Here is a 20,671-nt window from a genome sequence, read left to right as displayed (position 1 = left end):
TATGTCAGTGCTAGATGAAACTATACAATAAAACCAGATTTTCATATTTTTGAAATTTTTTCAAAATCTGTGGGTAACCCCCTTCATTAGTGGCTTGATGAAACTTTACAATAACCCCCCTTCAAAAATATTGATTTTTCGGTAAATACTTTATATACTGAAGTTTATACTCTTCACTTTAGTTTAAAAATTTCAAACCACATTCTACATTATAATTAATGTATTCTAAACTATCTTTCATGATATATAGGAATAATTCTAATTTTTTTAATGTTTAGTTTACTAAAATTTCATATAGTGCCTAGATTAGTGGAATTAGCTTTATAAAATATTTATTATCTAGAGAAACGGAGACAAAAGAGGTTCTAAACTCTTTGACCATAGTCTTATGTCAATGCTCGATGAAACTATACAATAAAACCAGATTTTCATATTTTTGAAAAAAAATCAAAATCCGTGGGTTAACCCCTTCAGAAATATTCAGTTATCGGTAAATACTCTATATACTGAAGTTTATACTCTTTTCATTATAGTATAAAAATTTCAAACCACATTCTACCTTTGAATTAATATATTCTAAACTATCTTTCATGGTATATAGGAATCATTTGATTTTTTTAATATTTAGTTTACTAAAATTTCATATACTGCTTAGATTAGTGGAGTTAGAATTATAAAATCTTCATTATACCATGAAACAGAGACAACAGAGGTTCTAAACTCTTTGACCATCATCTTATATTGTCAGTGCTCGATGAAACTATTTACTAAAATCAGATTTTTATATTTTTGAATTTTATTCAAAATCCTTGGGTTAACCCCTTCAAACTTTTTGAATTTTCGGTAAATGTTCTATATACTGAAGTTTATACTCTTAAATTTAGTTTAAAAATTTCAAACCACATTCTACATTTGAATAAATTTATTCTAAACTATCTTTCATAGTTTATAGAAATCATTCTAATTTTTTAATATTTAGTTTATTAAAATTTCATATACTGCCTAAATTAGTTGAATTAGCATTGTAAAATCTTAATTATCTAAAGAAACGGAGACAACAGAGGTTCTAGACTCTTTGACCATCATCTTATGTCAGTGCTCGATGAAACTATACAATAAAACCAGATTTTCATATTTCTGAATTTTTTTTCAAAATCCGTGGGTTAACCCCTTCAAAAATATTGAGTTTTCGCTAAGTGTTCTCTATACTGAAGTTTATACTCTTCACTTTAGTTTAAAAATTTCAGACCACATTCTACATTTGAATTAATGTATGCCAAACTATCTTTCATGGTATATATGAATCATTTTAATTTTTTAGTATTTAGTTTACTAAAATTTCACATACTGCTTAGATAAGTGGAGTTAGAATTATAAAATCTTAATTATTCCATGAAACAGAGACAACAGAGGTTTTAAACTCCTTGACCATAATCTTATGTCGATGAAAAAATACACTAAAATCATATTTTCATATTTTTGAATTTTTTTCAAAAGCCTTGGGTTAACCCCTTCAAAAATATTGAGTTTTCGGTAAATGCTATATATACTAAAGTTTATACTCTTTACTTTAGTTTAAAATTTCAAAACACATTCTTCATTTGAATTAATGTATTCTAAACTATTTTTCATGGTATATAGGAATCATTCTAATTTTTTAATACTTAGTTTATTAAAATTTAATATACTGCATAGATTAGTGGAATTACCATTGTAAAATCATAATTATCTAGAGATACAGAGACAACAGAGGTTCAAACTCTTTGACCATCATCTTATGTCAGTGCTCGATGAAACTATTTACTAAAATAAGATTTTCATATTTTTGAATTTTTTTTCAAAATCCGTGGGTTAACCCCTTCAAAAATATTGAGTTTTCGGTAAATACTCTATATAATAAAGTTTATACTCTTTACTTTTGTTTAAAAAATTTCAAACACATTTGAAATTTGAATGAATGTATTCTAAACTATCTTTCATGGCATATAGGAATCATTCTAATTTTTAATATTTAGTTTGGTAAAATTTTATATACTGCCAAGATTAGTGGAATTACCATTATAAAATCTTTATTATCTAGAAAAATAGAGACAACAAATGTTCTAAACCTCTTTGACCATCATATTTTGTCAGTTCTCTAAGAAACTATACACTAAAACCAGATTTTCATATTTTTGATTTTTTTTTAAAATCCGTGGGTTAATCCCTTTTAAAATAATGATTTTTCGGTAAATGCTCTATATACTGAAGTATATACTCTTACTGAAGTATATACTCTTCACTTTAGTTTAAAAATTTCAAACCACATTATACATTTGAATTAATTTATTCTAACCTATCTTTCATGGTATATAGAAATCATTCCAATTTTTAATATTTAGTTAACTAAAATTTCATATACTGCCTATATTAGTGGAATTAGCATTATAAATCTTCATTATCTAGAGAATCGGAGACAACAGGGGTTCTAAAATCTTTGACTATCATCTTATGTTAGTGCAAGATGAAAATATACACTAAAACTAGATTTTCATATTTTAAAATTTTTTCCAAAATCCATGGGTTAACCCCTTCTAAAATAATGAATTTTCGGTAAATTCTCTGTATACTGAAGTTTATACTATTCACTTTTGTTTAAAAATTTCAAACCACATTCGACATTTGAACTTATGTTTTCTAAACTATCTTTCTTGGAATCATTCTAAATTTTAAAATTTTGTTTGGTTAAATTTCATATACTGCCTAGATCAATGGAATTAGCATTATACAATCTTTATTATTTAGAGAAACGTAGACTAGAAAGGTTCTAAACTCTTTGACCATCATCTTATGTCAGTGCTCGATGAAAGTATACACTAAAACCAGATTTTCATATTTTTGATTTTTTTTTCAAAATCCGTGGGTTAACCCCTTCACAAATATTAAGTTTTCAGTAAATGCTCCACATACTAAAATTTATACTTTTCTATTTAGTTTAAAAATTTCAAACCACATTCTATATTTGAATTAATGTATTCTAAACTATCTTTCATGGTATATAGTAATTATTCTAATTTTTTTTGAATATTTTGTTTACTAAAATTTCATATACTGCATAGATGAGTAGAATTACCATCATAAAATCTTTATTATCTAGAGAAACGGAGACTAAAAAAGTTAAATCTCTTTGACCATCAGTTTATGTTAGTTCTTGATGAAATTATACACCAAAACCAGATTTTCATATTTTTGAATTTTTTTTTCAAAATTCGTGAGTTAACCCCTAAACTCTAAACCTTGCACTGAATATAGTTTATAACCTCGATACGGTTCGAGACAGATTGCTCGAACCTATTAGACATGACTACAAACCCAACAGATTGGCCAACATTCGCGACAGATATTGAAGTGTTTCAGAGATTACATGAGAACTTCGAGGATGTGAGTTTATCACAAGCGGAAATATTAGCAAAATAAGCAAGGACCATAGACTATATTTTTCCCATATAGATCAGATGCTGATAGACAGAGGTGATCCTCAGAAAATCGATTCGTTTGATCACCACTGGATCTACCTTAGATCGGCAGTTGACAGAAAATAATATATAGGCACAGTAGAAATTTTCTTTGTTGAATTTTTTTTCAGTGAGAAATTTTAGGCACAGTAGAAAATAAGATTGGGTCTATTATATTATTGGGCCGTGTTTGCTGTATTTAATATATTGGGTAGCTTTGGCGCTAACTGTTTTTGTTAACGACAAAGAAAGAGAGGGAGCTCATTTTTTTTGTGTTCCAATTTATTGGCGCCAGAAAGATAAAGTTGAACTTTTCTTCCTCTCTCCTCCTCTGCGATCTACATCCAGCAAGTCTATTTATATTGAAAGGGTTAACCTTTTCAGCTTGTTTTTCATATTTGTGTTTCTGTATATTTTTTTGTTTGGTGTGCTCGTCAGTCGTCACTACTTCTGGTTTTCTCAGTCACGGAACACCAATCATGGATATTCCAAATGGTATGTATGTCCTCATCCTGACTGTATGCTTGTGGATTTGTGAAAATATTCACCTAATTGTTGTCAGTCAGTACAATGAACAATCTTTGTTGATTTGAACACATCTCTTAGATCTAGAAGAATACAAGATAGATGCGAGATTTTTCATTTCTTGCATTAGTTAGACATCTGAAAACAAAAGACAGACTTTATGGTGGAATATCATATAGCTATCATAATTATCCAATTAACTACTAATGTCTTTGATTTGGTAGCTAACAGTCTGTGGTTGATGGGAATATGATCATAAAAAATATAAATCCTCTTGTTTCACAGTTTCAGTTTCATTGAAAATCCATTGAAAATCCATCTGATAACATTAAATGTTTCACAGTTTCAGTTTCTTACTAACTATCCAAGAAAAAGTTGAAGACAACCTAATCTTACTATACACCATCTCTTTGGGAAGAAAGCAAAGGTACTTTTAAATGTTAATTGTTATCAATCTTTTCGGCCATATTTCTTTTTCTATGCTTTCATTTAAGAAAATTCTTTTTTTCCACTAACAACTGAGTCTCCCGGAAAAATATATTGGACTCAAAAATTGAATTTTAAAATATGAAAGGGGCTTATTTTAGAAACTTTTGCCTGTTAATTTTTTATACATTAAGTTAATCAAATAATGAATAACTATATACATTTGTGTTCATATAAATATGATAGGGGCTTATTTTAGAAACTTTTGCCCATTAAAGTGACAATAAATATATACATTTGTGTTCATATAACATTTAAAGCCCATTCTGTTCCCGCCCATTATAAATAACATTTGCGTATATATAATAACATTTAGAGCCCGTTTGGATATGTCTAGTAGGACTTCGGCCCATTCTAATAATGATATGTCTCTGACTTGGCCCATTAATTAAAGCTCTCTGACTTGGCCCATTATTTAAAGCCCAGTCTACGGAAAAGATAGAAATATATAGAATCTCTTTACATGTTTTACAGTATATAACGCGTGGTGCAGTGGTTAGGGTCCGTTTTACTACCTTGCAGTAACGGGTTTGAACCACGCCCAGCGGAAAATTTATTTTTATGTGGAAAAAGGGAGGTTAGGGTTGGGTTTAGGGTTTGGGCAGTAAATGAAATTTTACAAAACTAAATATTAAAAATTAGAATGATTTATATATACCAAGAAAGATAGTTTAGAATACATTAATTCAAATGTGGTTTGAAAATTTTAAACAAAAGTTAAGAGTATAAACTTCAGTATATAAATCATTTACCGAAAACTCATTATTGTAGAAGGGGTTTAAAAAAAATGAAAATCTGTTTTAGTGTAGAGTTTTATTGAGCACTAACATAAGATGATGGTCAAAGATTTTAGAAACTCTGTTGTCTCTGTTTTTTTAGATAATGAAGATTTTTAATGTTAATTACACTAATCTAGGCAGTATATGAAATTTTAGTAAACTAAATAATAAAAATTAGAATGATTCATATATACCATGAAAGATATTTTAGAATACATTAATTCAAATTTAGAATGTGGTTTGAAATTTTTAACTAAAAGTGAAGAGTATAAACGTCAGTATATAGAGGATTTACCCAAAACTCATTATTTTAAAAAGGGTTAACCCACAGATTTTGAAAAAAAAAAAATATGAAAATCTGGTTTTAGTGTATAGTTTCTTTGAGAACTGACATAAGAAGATTGTCAGAGAGGCTTAGAACCTTTGTTGTCTCCGTTTATCTACATAATAAATATTTTATAATGGTAATTTCACTAATCTAGGCAGTATATGAAATTTTACCAAACTAAACATTAAAAAAATTAAAATGATTATTATATACCATGAAAGATAATTTAGAATCTATCAACTCAAATGTCGAAAGTGGTTTGAAATTTTAAAACAAAAATGAAGAGTATAACCTTTAGTATATAGAGGATTTACCGAAAACTCGTTATTTTAAAAGTAACCCACGGATTTTGGAAAATTTTCAAAAATATGAAAATCTTGTTTTAGTGTATAGTTTCATCAAGAACAGTCATAAGATGATGCTCAAAGAGGTTTATAACATTTTCTCTCCGTTTCTCTGGATAATGAAGATTTTATAAGGGTAATTCCACTTATCTAGGCAGTCTATGTAATTTTAGTAAACGAAATATTAAAAATTTAGAATGATTTTTATATACCATGAAATATAGTTTACAATACATTAATTCAAATGTCGAACGTGGTTTGAAATTTTTAAACAACAGTGAAGAGTATAAACTTCAGTACATAGAGCATTTACCGAGAACTCATTTTTTTGAAGGGGTTAACCCACGAATTTTGGAAAAAAATTCAAAAATATGAAAATCTGGTTTTAGTGTTTAGTTTAATCGAGCACTAACACAAGATGCTGATCAAAAGTTTAGAACTTCTGTTGTCTCCGTTTCTCTAGACTATGAATATTTTATAATGCTGATTTCATTAATCTATACAGTATATGAAATTTTAGTAAACTAAATATTAAAAAATAGAATAATTCCTAAATACTATGAAAGATAGTTTAGAATACATTAATTCAAATATAGAATGTGGTTTGAAATTTTTAAACTAAAGAAAAGAGTATAAATTTCAGTATAGAGAGCATTTACCGAAAACTCAATATTTTTGAAGGGGCTAACCCACGGATTTTGAAAAAATTCAAAAATATGTAAATCTGGTTTTAGTGTATACTTTCATCAAGCACTGGCATAAGATGATGGTCAAATATTTTACAACATTTCTAGTCTCCGTTTCTCTAGATAATAAAGATTTTATAATGCTAATTCCATTGATCTAGGTAGTATATGAAATTTTACAAAACTAAATATTAACAAATTAGAATGATTCATATATACCAAGAAAGATAGTTTAGAATACATTAATTTAAATGTCGAATGTGGTTTGAAAATTTTAAACAAAAGTGAAGAGTATAAACTTTAGTATATAGAGCATTTACCGAAAACTTATTATTTTACAAGGGGCTAACCCATGGATTTTGGAAAATTTTCAAAAATATGAAAATCTGGTTTTAGTGTATAGTTTCATAGATCACTGACATAAGATGATAGACAAAGAGTTTAGAATCTCTGTTGTCTCCGTTTCTCTAGATAATAAAAAATTTATATTGCTAATTTCATATATCTAGACAGTATATGAAATTTTACCAAACTAAATATTAAAAATTAGAATGATTCTTATATATCATTAAAGATAATTTAAAATACATTAATTCAAATTTAGAATGTGGTTTGAATTTTTTAAACAAAAGTGAAAAGTATAGACTTCAGTATATAGAGAATTTACCAAAAACTCATTATTTTAAAAGAGATTAACCAACAGATTTCGAAATAATTATGAAAATCTGGTTTAATTGTATAGTTTCTTAGAGCACTGACAAAAGATGATGGTCAAAGAGGTTTAGAACCTTTGTTGTCTTCGTTTCTCTAGATAATAGAGATTTTATAATGCTAATTCCACTAATATATGCAGTATATGAAATTTTACCAAACTAAATACCTAAAAAGATTTGTGATTCCTATATACCATGAAAGATAGTTTAGAATACATTAACTCAAATGTCGAACGTGGTTTGAAAATTTTTAAACAAAAATGGAGAGTATAAACTTCAATACATAGAGTATTTACCTAGAACTCATTTTTTGAAGGGGTTAACCCACGGGTTTTGGAAAAAAATCAAAAATATGAAAATCTGATTTTAGTGTATAGTTTAATCAAGCACTAACATAAGATGGTGATTAAAGAGTTTAGAATCTCTGTTGTCTCCGTTTCTCTAGATAATATGAATATTTTATAATGATAATTCCATTAATTAGACAGTATATGAAATTTTAGAAAACTAAATATTAAAAAATAGAATAATTCCTATATACAATTAAAGATAGTTTAGAATACATTAATTCAAATGTAGAATGTGGTTTGAAATTTTTAAACTAAAGAGAAGAGTATAAATTTCAGTATGTAGAGCATTTACCGAAAACTTAATATTTTTGAAGGGGTTAACCCACGGATTTTGAAAAAAATTCAAAAATATGAAAATCTGGTTTTAGTGTATATTTTCATCAAGCACTGACATAATATGATGGTCAAAGAGTTTATAATCTTTCTAATCTCCATTTCTCTAGATAATAAAGATTTTATAATGCTAATTCCATTGATCTAGGTAGTATATGAAATTTTACAAAACTAAATATTAAAAAACTAGAATGATTCCTATATACCAAGAGATATAGTTTAGAATACATTAATTCAAATGTCAAATGTGGTTTGAAAATTTTAAAGTAAAGTAAAGAGTATAAACTTCAGTATATAGAGCATTTATCGAAAACTCATTATTTTAGAAGGGGCTAACCCATGGATTTTGAAAAAATTTCAAAAATATTAAAATCTGGTTTAGTGTATAGTTTCATAGATCACTGACATAAGATGATAGACAAAGAGTTTAGAACCTCGGTTTTCTCCGTTTCTCTAGATAACGAAAATTTTATATATTGTTAATTCCATTGATCTAGACAGTTAATGAAATTTTACTAAACTAAATATTAAAAATTAGAATGATTCATATATACCATGAAAGATAATTTAGAATACATTAATTCAAATTTAGAATGTGGTTTGAATTTTTTAAACAAAAGTGAAAAGTATAGACTTCGGTATATAGAGAATTTACTAAAAACTCATTATTTTAAAAGGGGTTAACCCACGGATTTTGAAATAATTATTAAAATATGGTTTTATTGTATAGTTTCTTAGAGCACTGACAAAAGATGATGGTCAAAGAGATTTAGAACTTTTGTTGTCTTCGTTTCTCTAGATAATTAAGATTTTCTAATGGTAATTCTACTAATCTAGACAGTATATGAAATTTTACCAAACTAAATATTTAAAAATTAGAATGATTCCTATATACCATGAAAGATAGTTCAAAATAAATTAATTCAAATGTCGAACGTGGTTTGAAATTTTTAAACAAAAGTGAAGAGTATAAACTTCAGTACATAGAGTATTTACAGAGAACTCATTTTTTTGAAGGGGTTAACCCACGGATTTTGGAAAAAAATCAAAAATATGAAAATTTGGTTTTAGTGTATAGTTTAATCGAGCACTAACATAATATGGTGATCAAAGAGTTTAGAACCTTTTTTGTCTCCGTTTCTCTAGATAATGAATATTTTATAATGCTAATTCTATTAATCTAGTAAGTATATGAAATTTTAGTAAACTAATATTAAACAATAGAATAATTCCTATATACCATGAAAGATAGTTTAGAATACATTAATTCAAATGTAGAATGTGGTTTGAAATTTTTAAACTAAAGAGAAGAGTATAAATTTCAGTATGTGGAGCATTTACCGAAAACTCAATATTTTTGAAGAGATTAATCCACGGATTTTGAAAAAAAAAATCAAAAATATGAAAATCTAGTTTTAGTGTATACTTTCATCAAGCACTGACATAAAATGATGGTCAAATAGTTTAGAACCTTTCTAGTCTATGTTTCTCTAGATAATAAAGATTTTATAATGATAATTCTACTAATCTAGGCAGTATATGAAATTTTACAAAACTAAATATTAAAAAATTAGAATGATTATTATATACCATGAAAAATAGTTTAGAGTATATTCATTAAAATGTCGAACGTGGTTTGAAAATTTTAAACAAAAGTGAAGAGTATAAACTTCAGTACATAGAATATTTACCGAGAACTCATTTTTTTGAAGGGGTTAACCCACGGATTTTGGAAAAAAATCAAAAATATAAAAATCTGGTTTTAGTGTATAGTTTAATCGAACACTAACATAATATGGTGATCAAAGAGTTTAGAATCTCTGTTGTCTCCGTTTCTCTAGATAATGAATATTTTATAATGCTAATTCCATTAATCTAGACAGTATATGAAATAGTAAACTAAATATTAAAAAATAGAATAATTCCTATATACCATGAAAGGTAGTTTAGAATACATTAATTCAAATGTAGAATGTGGGTTGAAATTTTTAAACTAAAGAGAAGAGTATAAATTTCAGTATGTAGAGCATTTACCGAAAACTCAATAATTTTGAAGGGGTTAACCTACGGATTTTGAAAAAAAATTCAAAAATATAAAAATCTGGTTTTAGTGTATACTTTCATCAAACACTGGCATAAGATGAAGGTCAAAGAGTTTAGAACCTTTATAGTCTCCGTTTCTCTAGATAATAAAGATTTTATAATGGTAATTCCACTAATCTATGCAGTATATGAAATTTTATCAAATTAAATATTAAAAAATTAGAATGATTCATATATACCATGAAAGATAGTTTAGAATATATTCATTCAAATGTCGAACGTGGTTTGAAATTTTTTAAACAAAGGTGAAAAGTATAAACTTTAGTACATAGAGTATTTAGCGAGAATTCATTTTTTATAGGGGTTAACCCACGGATTTTGGAAAAAAATTAAAAATATGAAAATCTGGTTTTAGTGTATAGTTTAATCGAGCACTAACATTAGAACCTCTATTGTCTCCGTTCTCTAGATAATTAATATTTTATAATGCTAATTCTATTAATCTAGACAGTATATAAAATTTTAGTAAACTAAATATTAAACAATAGAATAATTCCTATATACCATGAAAGATAGTTTAGAATACATTAATTCAAATGTAGAATGTGGTTTGAAATTTATAAACTAAAGAGAAGAGAATAAATTTCAGTATGTAGAATATTTACCAAAAACTCAATATTTTTGAAGGGGTTAACCTACGAATTTTGAAAAAAAATTCAAAAAAAATGAAAATCTGGTTTTAGTATATACTTTCATCAAGCACTGACATAAGATGATGGTCAAAGAGTTTAGAACCTTTCTAGTCTCCGTTTCTCTAGATAATAAAGATTTTATAATGGTAATTCCACTAATGTAGGCAGTATATGAAATTTTACCAAACTAAATATTAAAAAATTAGAATGATTCATATATACCATGAAAGATAGTTTAGAATATATTCATTCAAATGTCGAACGTGGTTTGAAATTTTTTAAACAAAAGTAAAGAGTATAAACTTTAGTACATAGAGTATTTACCGAAAACTCATTTTTTTGAAGGGGTTAACCCACGGATTTTGGAAAAAATTCAAAAATATAAAAATCTAGTTTTAGTGTATAGTTTAATCGAGCACTAACATGATATGGTGATCAAAGAGTTTAGAACCTCTGTTGTCTCCATTTCTCTAGATAATGAATATTTTATAATGCTAATTCCATTAATATAGATAGTATATGAAATTTTAGTATACTAAATATTAAACAATAGAATAATTCCTATATACCATGAAAGATAGTTTAGAATACATTAATTCAAATGTAGAATGTGGTTTGAAATTTTTGAACTAAAGAGAAGAGTATAAATTTCAGTATCTAGAACATTTACCGAAAACTCAATATTTTTGAAGGGGTTAACCCACGGATTTTGAAAAAAAAAATCAAAAATATGAAAATCTGGTTTTAGTGTATACTTTCATCAAGCACTGACATAAGATGATGGTCAAAGAGTTTAGAACCTTTCTAGTCTTCGTTTCTCTAGATAATAAAAATTTTATAATGGTAATTTCACTAATCTAGGCAGTATATTAAATTTTACAAAACTAAATATTAAAAAATAGAATGATTCATATATACCATGAAAGATAGTTTAGAATATATTCATTCAAATGTCGAACGTGGTTTGAAATTTTTTAAACAAAAGTAAAGAGTATAAACTTCAGTACATAGAGTATTTACCGAAAACTCATTTTTTTGAAGGGATTAACCCACGGATTTTGGAAAAAAATCAAAAATTTGAAAATCTGGTTTTAGTGTATAGTTTAATCGAGCACTAACATAATATGGTGATGAAAGAGTTTAGAACCTCTGCTCTCTCTGTTTCTCTAGATAATGAATATTTTATAATGCTAATTCCATTAATCTAAACAGTATATGAAATTTTAGTAAACTAAATATTCAACAATTGAATAATTCTTATATACCATTAAAGATAGTTTAGAATACATTAATTCAAATGTAGAATGTGGTTTGAAATTTTTAAACTAAAGAGAAGAGTATAAATTTCAGTATGTAGAGCATTTACCGAAAACTCAATATTTTTGTACGGATTTTGAAAAAAAAAATCAAAAATATGAAAATCTGGTTTTAGTATTTACTTTCATCAAGCACTGACATAAGATGATGGTCAAGGAGTTCAGAACCTTTCTAGTCTCCGTTTCTCTAGATAATAATATAATAGTAATTCCACTAATTTAGACAGTATATGAAATTTTACCAAACTAAATATTAAAAAATTAGAATGATTCATATATACCATGAAATATCGTTTAGAATATATTCATTCAAATGTCAAACGTGGTTTGAAATTTTTTTAACAAAAGTAAAGAGTATAAACTTCAGTACATAGAGTATTTACCGAAAACTCATTTTTTTGAAGGGGTTAACCCACGGATTTTGGAAAAAAATCAAAAATATGAAAATCTTATTTTAGTGTATAGTTTAATCGAGCACTAACATAATATGGTGATCAAAGAGTTTAGAACCTCAGTTGTCTTCGTTTCTCTAGATAATGAATATTTTATCATGCTAATTCCATTAATGTAGACAGTATATAAAATTTTAGTAAACTAAATATTAAACAATAGAATAATTTCTATATACCATGAAAGATAGTTTAGTGTATACTTTCATCAAGCATTGACATAAGATGATGGTCAAAGAGTTTAGAACCTTTCTAGTCTCCGTTTCTCTAAATAATAAAGATTTTATAATGGTAATTCCACTAATCTAGGCAATATATGAAATTTTACCAAACTAAATATTAAAAAATTAGAATGATTCATATATACCATGAAAGATAGTTTAGAATATATTCATTTAAATGTAGAATGTGATTTGAAATTTTTAAATTAAAGAGAAGAATATAAATTTCAGTATATAGAGCATTTACTGAAAACTCAATATTTTTGAAGAGTTTAACCCATAGATTTTGGAATAATTTCAAAATAAGAAAATCTGGTTTTAGTGTATAGTTTCATCGAAAACTAATATAAGATGATGGTCATAGAGTTTATAACCTCTCTTATTTTCGTTTCTCTTGATCAGCAAAGACTGTGATATGTTCCCGTTAGTGTAGTTGTTTTCTACCATATAGTAGCTGTTTTTCACCTGTATCTCGAATTGAGGATTGTTAGTCATATAATAAACCAATGACAAAAGAAAAACTTGTCAAGAAAAAACTCTTTTTATTTACCTCCTCGAGCAAGTTTTTGGAAGGGTCTGCTTCTGTATACAAGGTAGCTAGCCTAGTTTCTTGACCAACCAAATCTCAAACACTGCATCTTTCTAGACTTGAGCTAGCAGGATCAACAATGGCTGGTTGAATAATTTCCTTTGTCGAGAAAACTCCCCAAGTAACATCAGATTGAACCATGTTTGATACACAGTTTGCTCCTTTGTTAAGTTATAGATGGCAAAGCTATCTATTTGCTGTTGTTTTTTTAGTGTTTGACCCACTTTTATTTGGTTTCTACAGTAACCTGAACTACTCATGGGAGAGGACAACAGTACCAATGTGATATATATACATAACCGTTGAGCTATCTGTAGCTAGGAATAGAGACTTTTCGTAGGTCGTCCTTCAAAATTCTCCAGGCCTACCATAACAATATAGTTCAATATTGTATGTTTCATGCGTTCATATCAGACAATTATTTTCGGTGAATTGATTTGTTGCATTTGGATTTTGTAAACAACCGATATCACTTTCGTCGTTTAGAGTTTTAGTGAAATGAGAGAGAACAAATGTTAAAGAAGAGAAGAGAAGAGAAGGTGGACCACCTTAGGTGGTAAGTTCAAGAAGGAGTGACCCCCTGTTTGGCCTTCAGGACAAGCTCCTCGGTGGTGGTCCCTATGATCTCGTTGGCTCGCTTCAGCCCCATGCAGTAGTACCTTCCAATGGTGTCACGGGCAACGATCCCCAACTTCTCTAGCTTCTGGACTGCATCATCCACATCAAAGTTACACCTCTCACCAAACTCTTCCTTTATCAGTTCCTCACATCTCAGATCCAGATCCTATTCCCCACACATTCCCACCAACTCAAGTCAGCACTCGCTAATGATAGTATAATAGGCAATAACCAAAAGAGTAAAATTTTGGTATTATGTTACCTCCAAGGTAGCTTTCCCCTGCTCCATTAGTATGTAGAAGGAAATCATCACCTCTTTTACCTGCGGGTGTAACCCAAATTAGGAAGTGTTCCTATTCGAAAGGCATTCACGCCCCCCAATATGAATAAAAGACTAGATTCATGCAGGCAGGAACTTTACTTCTTGCTGAATAACGTCATCGCACAAGTGTAATAGCGTTCCCTTCCTACTGTCTAGTTGTTTATCATACATGGATTGTGTTATCAAGTTCTTGTACGTTGCCATGTTCTGCTGGAAACTGAAGTAAAACAACTTTGCGATAAGTCTAACTAACACAAAAGAATGAATGAAGGGCAAGGACGAATGGAAAACGCTTAACGTGAAGTATGTTTTAGCACAATAACCAACCACTGTGGAGAGAACTGAAAAGTCTACAGCAGGTGAAACCAATAAGAACACAGGGGATTCGAGATCAACTATCTCTTTATTAAGAATCACTTAAACAATCTTTTACAAAGACTTGTCTAATCCGAATTACTCAACGCCACACAGGCTTGACACGGACCAATTCTTAATCTACCCTTTGAGTGAACCAACCCTTGTTGATCACCTCTACAAATCACTCACCTTCTGAAACCCCAAACCCATGTCTGTGTTTCTGTGAGAATACAACGTTAAAAGCTTCACTTAAACCTAGGTCTAAACTTCCCTTTTTATTGCCACCAATTATTTCCAATTGTGCAATATATCTTTTCCTAAAAACCAGCATCACCAAATCTTCCAATTTGTGATCTAAGGATCTTCTAGTTTGTTACGTCCAAACAAGATCAGCCAATGAGAACTCTCCACGTCATCACGTCTTAGTTCCTTCTGTCTTCGTCGATGTGTTACACATTCTCGTCCATGTGTAACACAGCAGCAACACTCTTTGTGTGTCATTGCACCATCATGTCAGGCTCCAAATCCTTGAGCTTACACTCTCTCCCTTTTTATCTGAATATGTCAACTCAAGCATCCTGCAAACATCAACTCACAAACACAACCTAGTGAAGCACGGAAGCAATATAATTCACTAAACCATTAATCACAAAACAATATGTGAGTTGTTCAGTTCTCCCCCTGATTGTGACCACACAACCAGATTCTACTTGATTGCATATTCTGATAAAACTAACCGGTTCACAGAGAGAATGCTTACCTGACGTCGCAAGATCATAAAGAGGAATGACACCTATCTGTTGGCTATCCTTCAGAGGAATAAGGATGTACCTTATAAGACTCACTCAAAAGATCTTGTTAGTAAAGACAACCAAGACTGTAAGGACAATCAAGACCAAACTTGTTCACTTTATCAATCCAGAGATTCAACTTCACTTAGACAAAGCAAGCTGAGTTCGACACATTTGCAAGGAAAAGATAAGGACCCCATGATAAATCACCTAGCATGTACATCTGAGATAATTAAATTTAAATGGATTTACAGAATTGAGTTTAGATAACTTCCCTGAGTCAGTAAGATAGATCAGCATCAACCTCATCACATATTTCATCACAAAAGGCGATTAATGAAATCAACTTGTCAGCCTAAACCTGTAGCTATTTCTCAGCCGAGTAGCTGTCACAAGTTCCTTTGTCCAGCAACTAACAGATTCCACTTTGACTGGGATCATGATCACACCGTTTTCAGAGGACACGATGGTCATCTTGTGTTTCTACCTCTTCCTCTGCGGTAGTGTTTTGTTAATGTTCTTTCATCCATTTCAAAACTTCACCAGAACCACATACTTATCAAAACAAAGAGCATCACCAGATACAAAGTGTTGTAGCACCCTGACCCATGATGAGTGCTTTGAGAAGTTTGATTCTGCCCAATCAGAACAGTGATCATCACCAGATACAAAGTGTTGCAGCACCCTGATCCAAGATGAGTGCCCTTCATGTCGGGCCTTATTGCCTTTCTTTTCACAGTGTGCAAAACTTCATGTTATTTTCAGGACACACTTTTAAACATTCTCCCTGCATGTGTTACACTCATCCTCTCCCGTGTTACTTTGTTCAATCCAGACAGTAATCATCACCAAAATCAAAATGTGTTGCATCCTGTTCTGAGATGAGTGCCTTTCTTTAGTGAACTGCTATGATCAGACCCAGTCATTGTAGCTTCTGTTATTCACATGGACAAAACTTGCTGACAAGAGGTTTTAGTTGGTGTGACTCCATATGCAATATCATCTAGACACATGACCTTCTCTCAAAGACAAAACAAGTTAGAGATCAGAGATTCCAAGAGCTTTTCGCATACACAAAAAGCAATTGAAGTAAGGTAGTTTGGTAACTATATCAACAGCTTTGTTCTCAGATGCAACATGTTCAATGATAACAAGTTTTTCCTCTTCTAATTCTCTAACAAGATGATGTCTAATAACTACTTGCTCAGTCAATGATGGGTATGCAGATGACATTCAAGTTATTGCAGTGAACATAAAAAGAGTCAAAAGTATTACCATACTCAGCATGTGTCGATCTCTTTACCAACATATGGATCCTCAACGTTCTCAAGACTATGTTTTCCGTTTCAGCAAGACACGGTGACGCCTTGTAACACACATTCAGGTTGTCGTTGTCCAAGAAAAACATCCAATTGGCATCACAAACTCCTGTCATCATCATGTTAGTGTCAAGGAAATTATGTAATTTGAGTTCAAGGATACCCTTTACGTGGTTACTGATTTTTCGGACAACCAGTGGGTGTGATGCTTCTGAAGCAGCTTGCCATACGGTGCATATGTCAGTGATAAGACTGTGTTGTGATCGTATGGTAGTGAGGTAGTTCGAACTCCCACCTATACTCGGGGGTGTCACACATTTGTTCATGTGTGTAACATCTTTCTGAGACAGACTCTCTGTTTTAGAACCAATGGCTTTATGTTGAACTGACCCCATCTGATCCACGTGCCCAGTCACTTTTGTAACAGTTTCCTCATTGTTACATGATACATAATATGTGTCTCCTTGATCACCACGACCTGAAGTTTCCTTTTCCTTTTCCATCTTGACTTTCTTTTCAATGTGAGATTGACATAATTTGCATTCACAAACCGCATCATGTTTCTCTCTACCCAGGTGTGAAAAACCACGTTTATGATGTAGCTTCGGACTAGCCGAAATTTTGATCTCTGGTTCTTTGACTTGAATGTGTGCCAAGTTACATAGAACTTCTTCCTCTTGTTCTGCAGCACGCTCGTGTGATACATCAGTTCGAAGGTGTAACTCATGACCCATCTGTCTACTGAATTTAGGATAGAGATCTCGTTTAGCAATCCACACATATCCACACTTCTTGGGTTCTATGAAGCACAAATTCAGCCTCCATGCTCTTTCAAACTGATTTCTACGAGCGTAACAATAAGCAACTCTGTGTCCGATCTTGCCACAAAAGTGACTGTTGTTCCTTCGCTTAACACCAACTTTACTGTCTTGTATCTTTTGTGTCACAGTGTTTGCTTGAGCTTCATCTTTGTTGTCAGCTGAGACCACTGGGATTGAGCGCTTCACAAACTTGGTTTCTTTATTCTTTTCAACCGTTTGAGAGCTACTCCCATGTTAATATCACTTTGCACTGAACAAGAATTCATTCCCACAAGTTGTGTTTTGCTTCTCTTCCATCTTTGTCACTGGTTCTGATTTATCTTCAGCTTTTATGAACTTTATCCCTTCAGCTTCACTATACTCTTGTGAAGTCAACCCTTGATAGCCCAAGCCTGAACTGATTTTTGGAGACTGTCCAATTGATAAAAAATGATCCAGAGTTGCTGAACCAGTGTTCAACATCCTCACTTGCTTATGATTCTCAGTGAGTTGCCTTTCCAGAAACTGATTTTTCTCAAGTTCTTGATTCAGCAGTTGTTTCATCTGATGAAACTTTGTTTCAGACTCTTGTAGAACTCGGTTCTGCTCTGCGATAGCTTTTGTAAGGGACTGAAGCTCGGCTTTCTCACCATTCTCTCTTGTTTTTGGCTCAGTCTCAGCTTTTGTATTAGGTTGTTCTAACTCCAGGATATTGACTTGCGCCTTCAACATAGCTGTATCTTTGATGAGTTGCAGATTTTCATGGCTGAGTTCTGCGAATTGTTTGAACAATGCTCTATATTCAGACTTGAGATCAGCAGTCATATCTTCTCCCTCTCTCTCTGAATCTGAGTCTGAGCTAGAATGATGATCACTCATTGTATTCTGACCAGTAAGAGCAACAAAGTTGTTCAACACACCATCTTCATCACTCTCACTTTCTGATTCAGTGTCACTAAAGCATAAAAGAGATTTGTCTTTCTTCAGATTGCTTGGACACTCGCTTGCAGTAAGTATGATACCCTTGCATTCAATACACCTAAGCTCTTTTATCTTTGTTACAGGGCATTCCTTGCGAAGATGGCCAAAGCCTTCACACTCTCGACACTGTAAATTATTCTCCTTCTTTCCCTTAGATGGTTCAGACCTAGAACCTTGATTGCTGAAGTGCTGTGAGTCGTTCATGGAGGACTGAATACCTGATCCTTTCTCACCTTTCCCAACATGTTTGACCATTTTGTTGAATTTCTGAACCATAAGAGTTAGATTGTCTTCTAGGCGTTGAACTCTATCTCCTTCCTCTGATTCTGCTGCGAAAACAATCCCATATCCTTTCTGAGTTTTTGATAACTCATGGTTTTTCTCTAGATCTTGTACCTTGAGTATACCAGCAAGTTGATCAAACTTCATGTCATCAGTGTTTATCGCAATTTTTAACACAGCTTTGTAGGCTTCAAATCGAGGAGGTAAACATCTCAACAACTTCTTGACGAGCTCACTCTCTTTGTATTTCTTTCCCAGAACAGAGGCTGCACTAGCAATTTAGCTTATCTTAGACACAAAACTAGCAATAGATTCATCATCTTCCATTCGCAGGTTCTCAAACCTTGTAGCTAGATGATCAATCATTGTTCTTCTTACACTTGTGTCACCTTCAAAGTGATTGATCAGAACATCCCAAGCCTCCTTTGCTGATTCACATCCTTGAATAATTTTGAATTGGTCCAAATCAACAGCTGAGAATATTACAGTGAGTGCTTTGGAGTTGAACTTTGATGCAACTTTTTCAGATTCTGTCCATTTTTCCTTCGGTTTGGGACCATATGTGTGATCTTCCATGAGCATGGTAGGTGGCGACCAGCCTAGTTCAACAGCAGTCCAGGCGTCTTCATTTATTCCTCGAATGATATGTCTCATCTGAGCCTTCCAATGGCCAAAACTCCCTTCATCCAGCATGTATGGACTCGGTAGGGTGATGAATTCTTTCATGGTTTCAAAGACTTCTTCCGCAGGACCTCAACTTGTATGTGAATACGCAATCCAACGAGGTGACCCGCTCTGATACCAAATGAAAAGTCTACAGCAGGTGAAACCAATAAGAACACAGGAGATTCGAGATCAACTATCTCTTTATTAAGAATCACTTAAACAATCTTTTACAAAGACTTGTCTAATCCGAATTACTCAACACCACACACGGCTTGACACGGACCAATTCTTAATCTACCCTTTAAGTGAACCAACCCCTGTTGATCACCTTTACAAATCACTCACTTTCTGAAACCCCAAACCCCTGTCTGTGTTTCTGTGAGAATACAATGTTAAAAGCTTCACCTAAACCTAGGTCTAAACTTCCTTTTTTATTGCCATCAATTATTTCCAATTGTGCAATATATCTTTTCCTAAAAATCAGCATCACGTCTTAATTCCTTCTGTCTTCGTCGATGTGTTACACATTCTCGTTCATATGTAACACAGCAGCAACACTCTCTGTGTGTCATTGCACCATCATGTCAGGCTCCAAATCTTTGAGCTTACAAGAACTGCAAAGATTATCCATGGGTCTGCTTTCGGCATCTCAACTGAAGTAACCACGGCAACCTGTAAAGAAAGTCAAATGATAACCAATACATGAACCGCAAAAAAATGAAAAGAAGGAGACCAACCAGACCAACTACGGCAGATATCAGAAATTTAACCCAATCCATTGGAGTCAGTCCAGTATTTCTTTTCTCAGGCTGCAAAAAGACGTAAATGTTATTGCTACAAAATCTAGAGAAAGAAAGGCGAGAAGAGAAACTTACAAGCACAATCTCCATGTCGGCCATAGGAATGTTTTTTGAAATGCTTGACGTAAATTCCTCTTTCCTGATTTGTTTTAGAGCTGGCTCGCCTGCAACAACTTCCTTCTTCAACCACAAATGCACAAAGCGAAAAATAGACAGACGAAACAAGAACAGACATTATTAACCTTACCTATAAACAACAATCATTCTATCAAATGTAGGCTCTTGTATCATGAGTTTGCTCAAAAAACTCTTAAAGCTGAATTTTCATCAAAAGAGAAAAGCCATTTACTATTATATATACAGTTTCCAGAATAGCACGAACAAGCA

At 31.3% G+C, this 20,671-nt stretch overlaps 2 protein-coding genes and 1 long non-coding RNA gene across 3 annotated transcripts; 1 reads left to right on the top strand and 2 right to left on the bottom strand.

Annotated features, from left to right (window-relative positions):
* The first annotated feature begins 3,870 nt into the window (after positions 1–3,870).
* Positions 3,871–13,842, top strand: LOC130507988 (uncharacterized). Its single transcript, XR_008942645.1, has 3 exons — positions 3,871–3,989; positions 4,363–4,446; positions 13,592–13,842. It is a non-coding gene; the product is annotated as an uncharacterized LOC130507988 (long non-coding RNA).
* A 53-nt stretch (positions 13,843–13,895) lies between these two features.
* Positions 13,896–14,525, bottom strand: LOC130507987 (uncharacterized). Its single transcript, XM_057003000.1, has 3 exons — positions 14,388–14,525; positions 14,229–14,288; positions 13,896–14,132 (listed from the first exon to the last, which is right to left on the bottom strand). Exons 1-3 carry the CDS (start codon positions 14,490–14,492, stop codon positions 13,911–13,913), a joined length of 387 nt encoding a protein of 128 aa, XP_056858980.1. The 5' UTR covers positions 14,493–14,525; the 3' UTR covers positions 13,896–13,910.
* A 3,239-nt stretch (positions 14,526–17,764) lies between these two features.
* Positions 17,765–20,576, bottom strand: LOC130507986 (uncharacterized). Its single transcript, XM_057002998.1, has 2 exons — positions 20,222–20,576; positions 17,765–20,156 (listed from the first exon to the last, which is right to left on the bottom strand). The coding sequence occupies exon 2, from the start codon at positions 18,963–18,965 to the stop codon at positions 17,817–17,819; it is 1,149 nt and encodes a 382-aa protein (XP_056858978.1). The 5' UTR covers positions 18,966–20,156; positions 20,222–20,576; the 3' UTR covers positions 17,765–17,816.
* Between the last annotated feature and the right edge of the window lie 95 nt (positions 20,577–20,671).

The sequence above is a fragment of the Raphanus sativus genome, chromosome 1 (assembly GCF_000801105.2).
Source record: "Raphanus sativus cultivar WK10039 chromosome 1, ASM80110v3, whole genome shotgun sequence".
Classification (NCBI taxonomy): Eukaryota; Viridiplantae; Streptophyta; class Magnoliopsida; order Brassicales; family Brassicaceae; genus Raphanus; species Raphanus sativus.
Note: the sequence above shows the minus strand (reverse complement) of the source record. Positions and strands in the feature narration are given on the sequence as shown.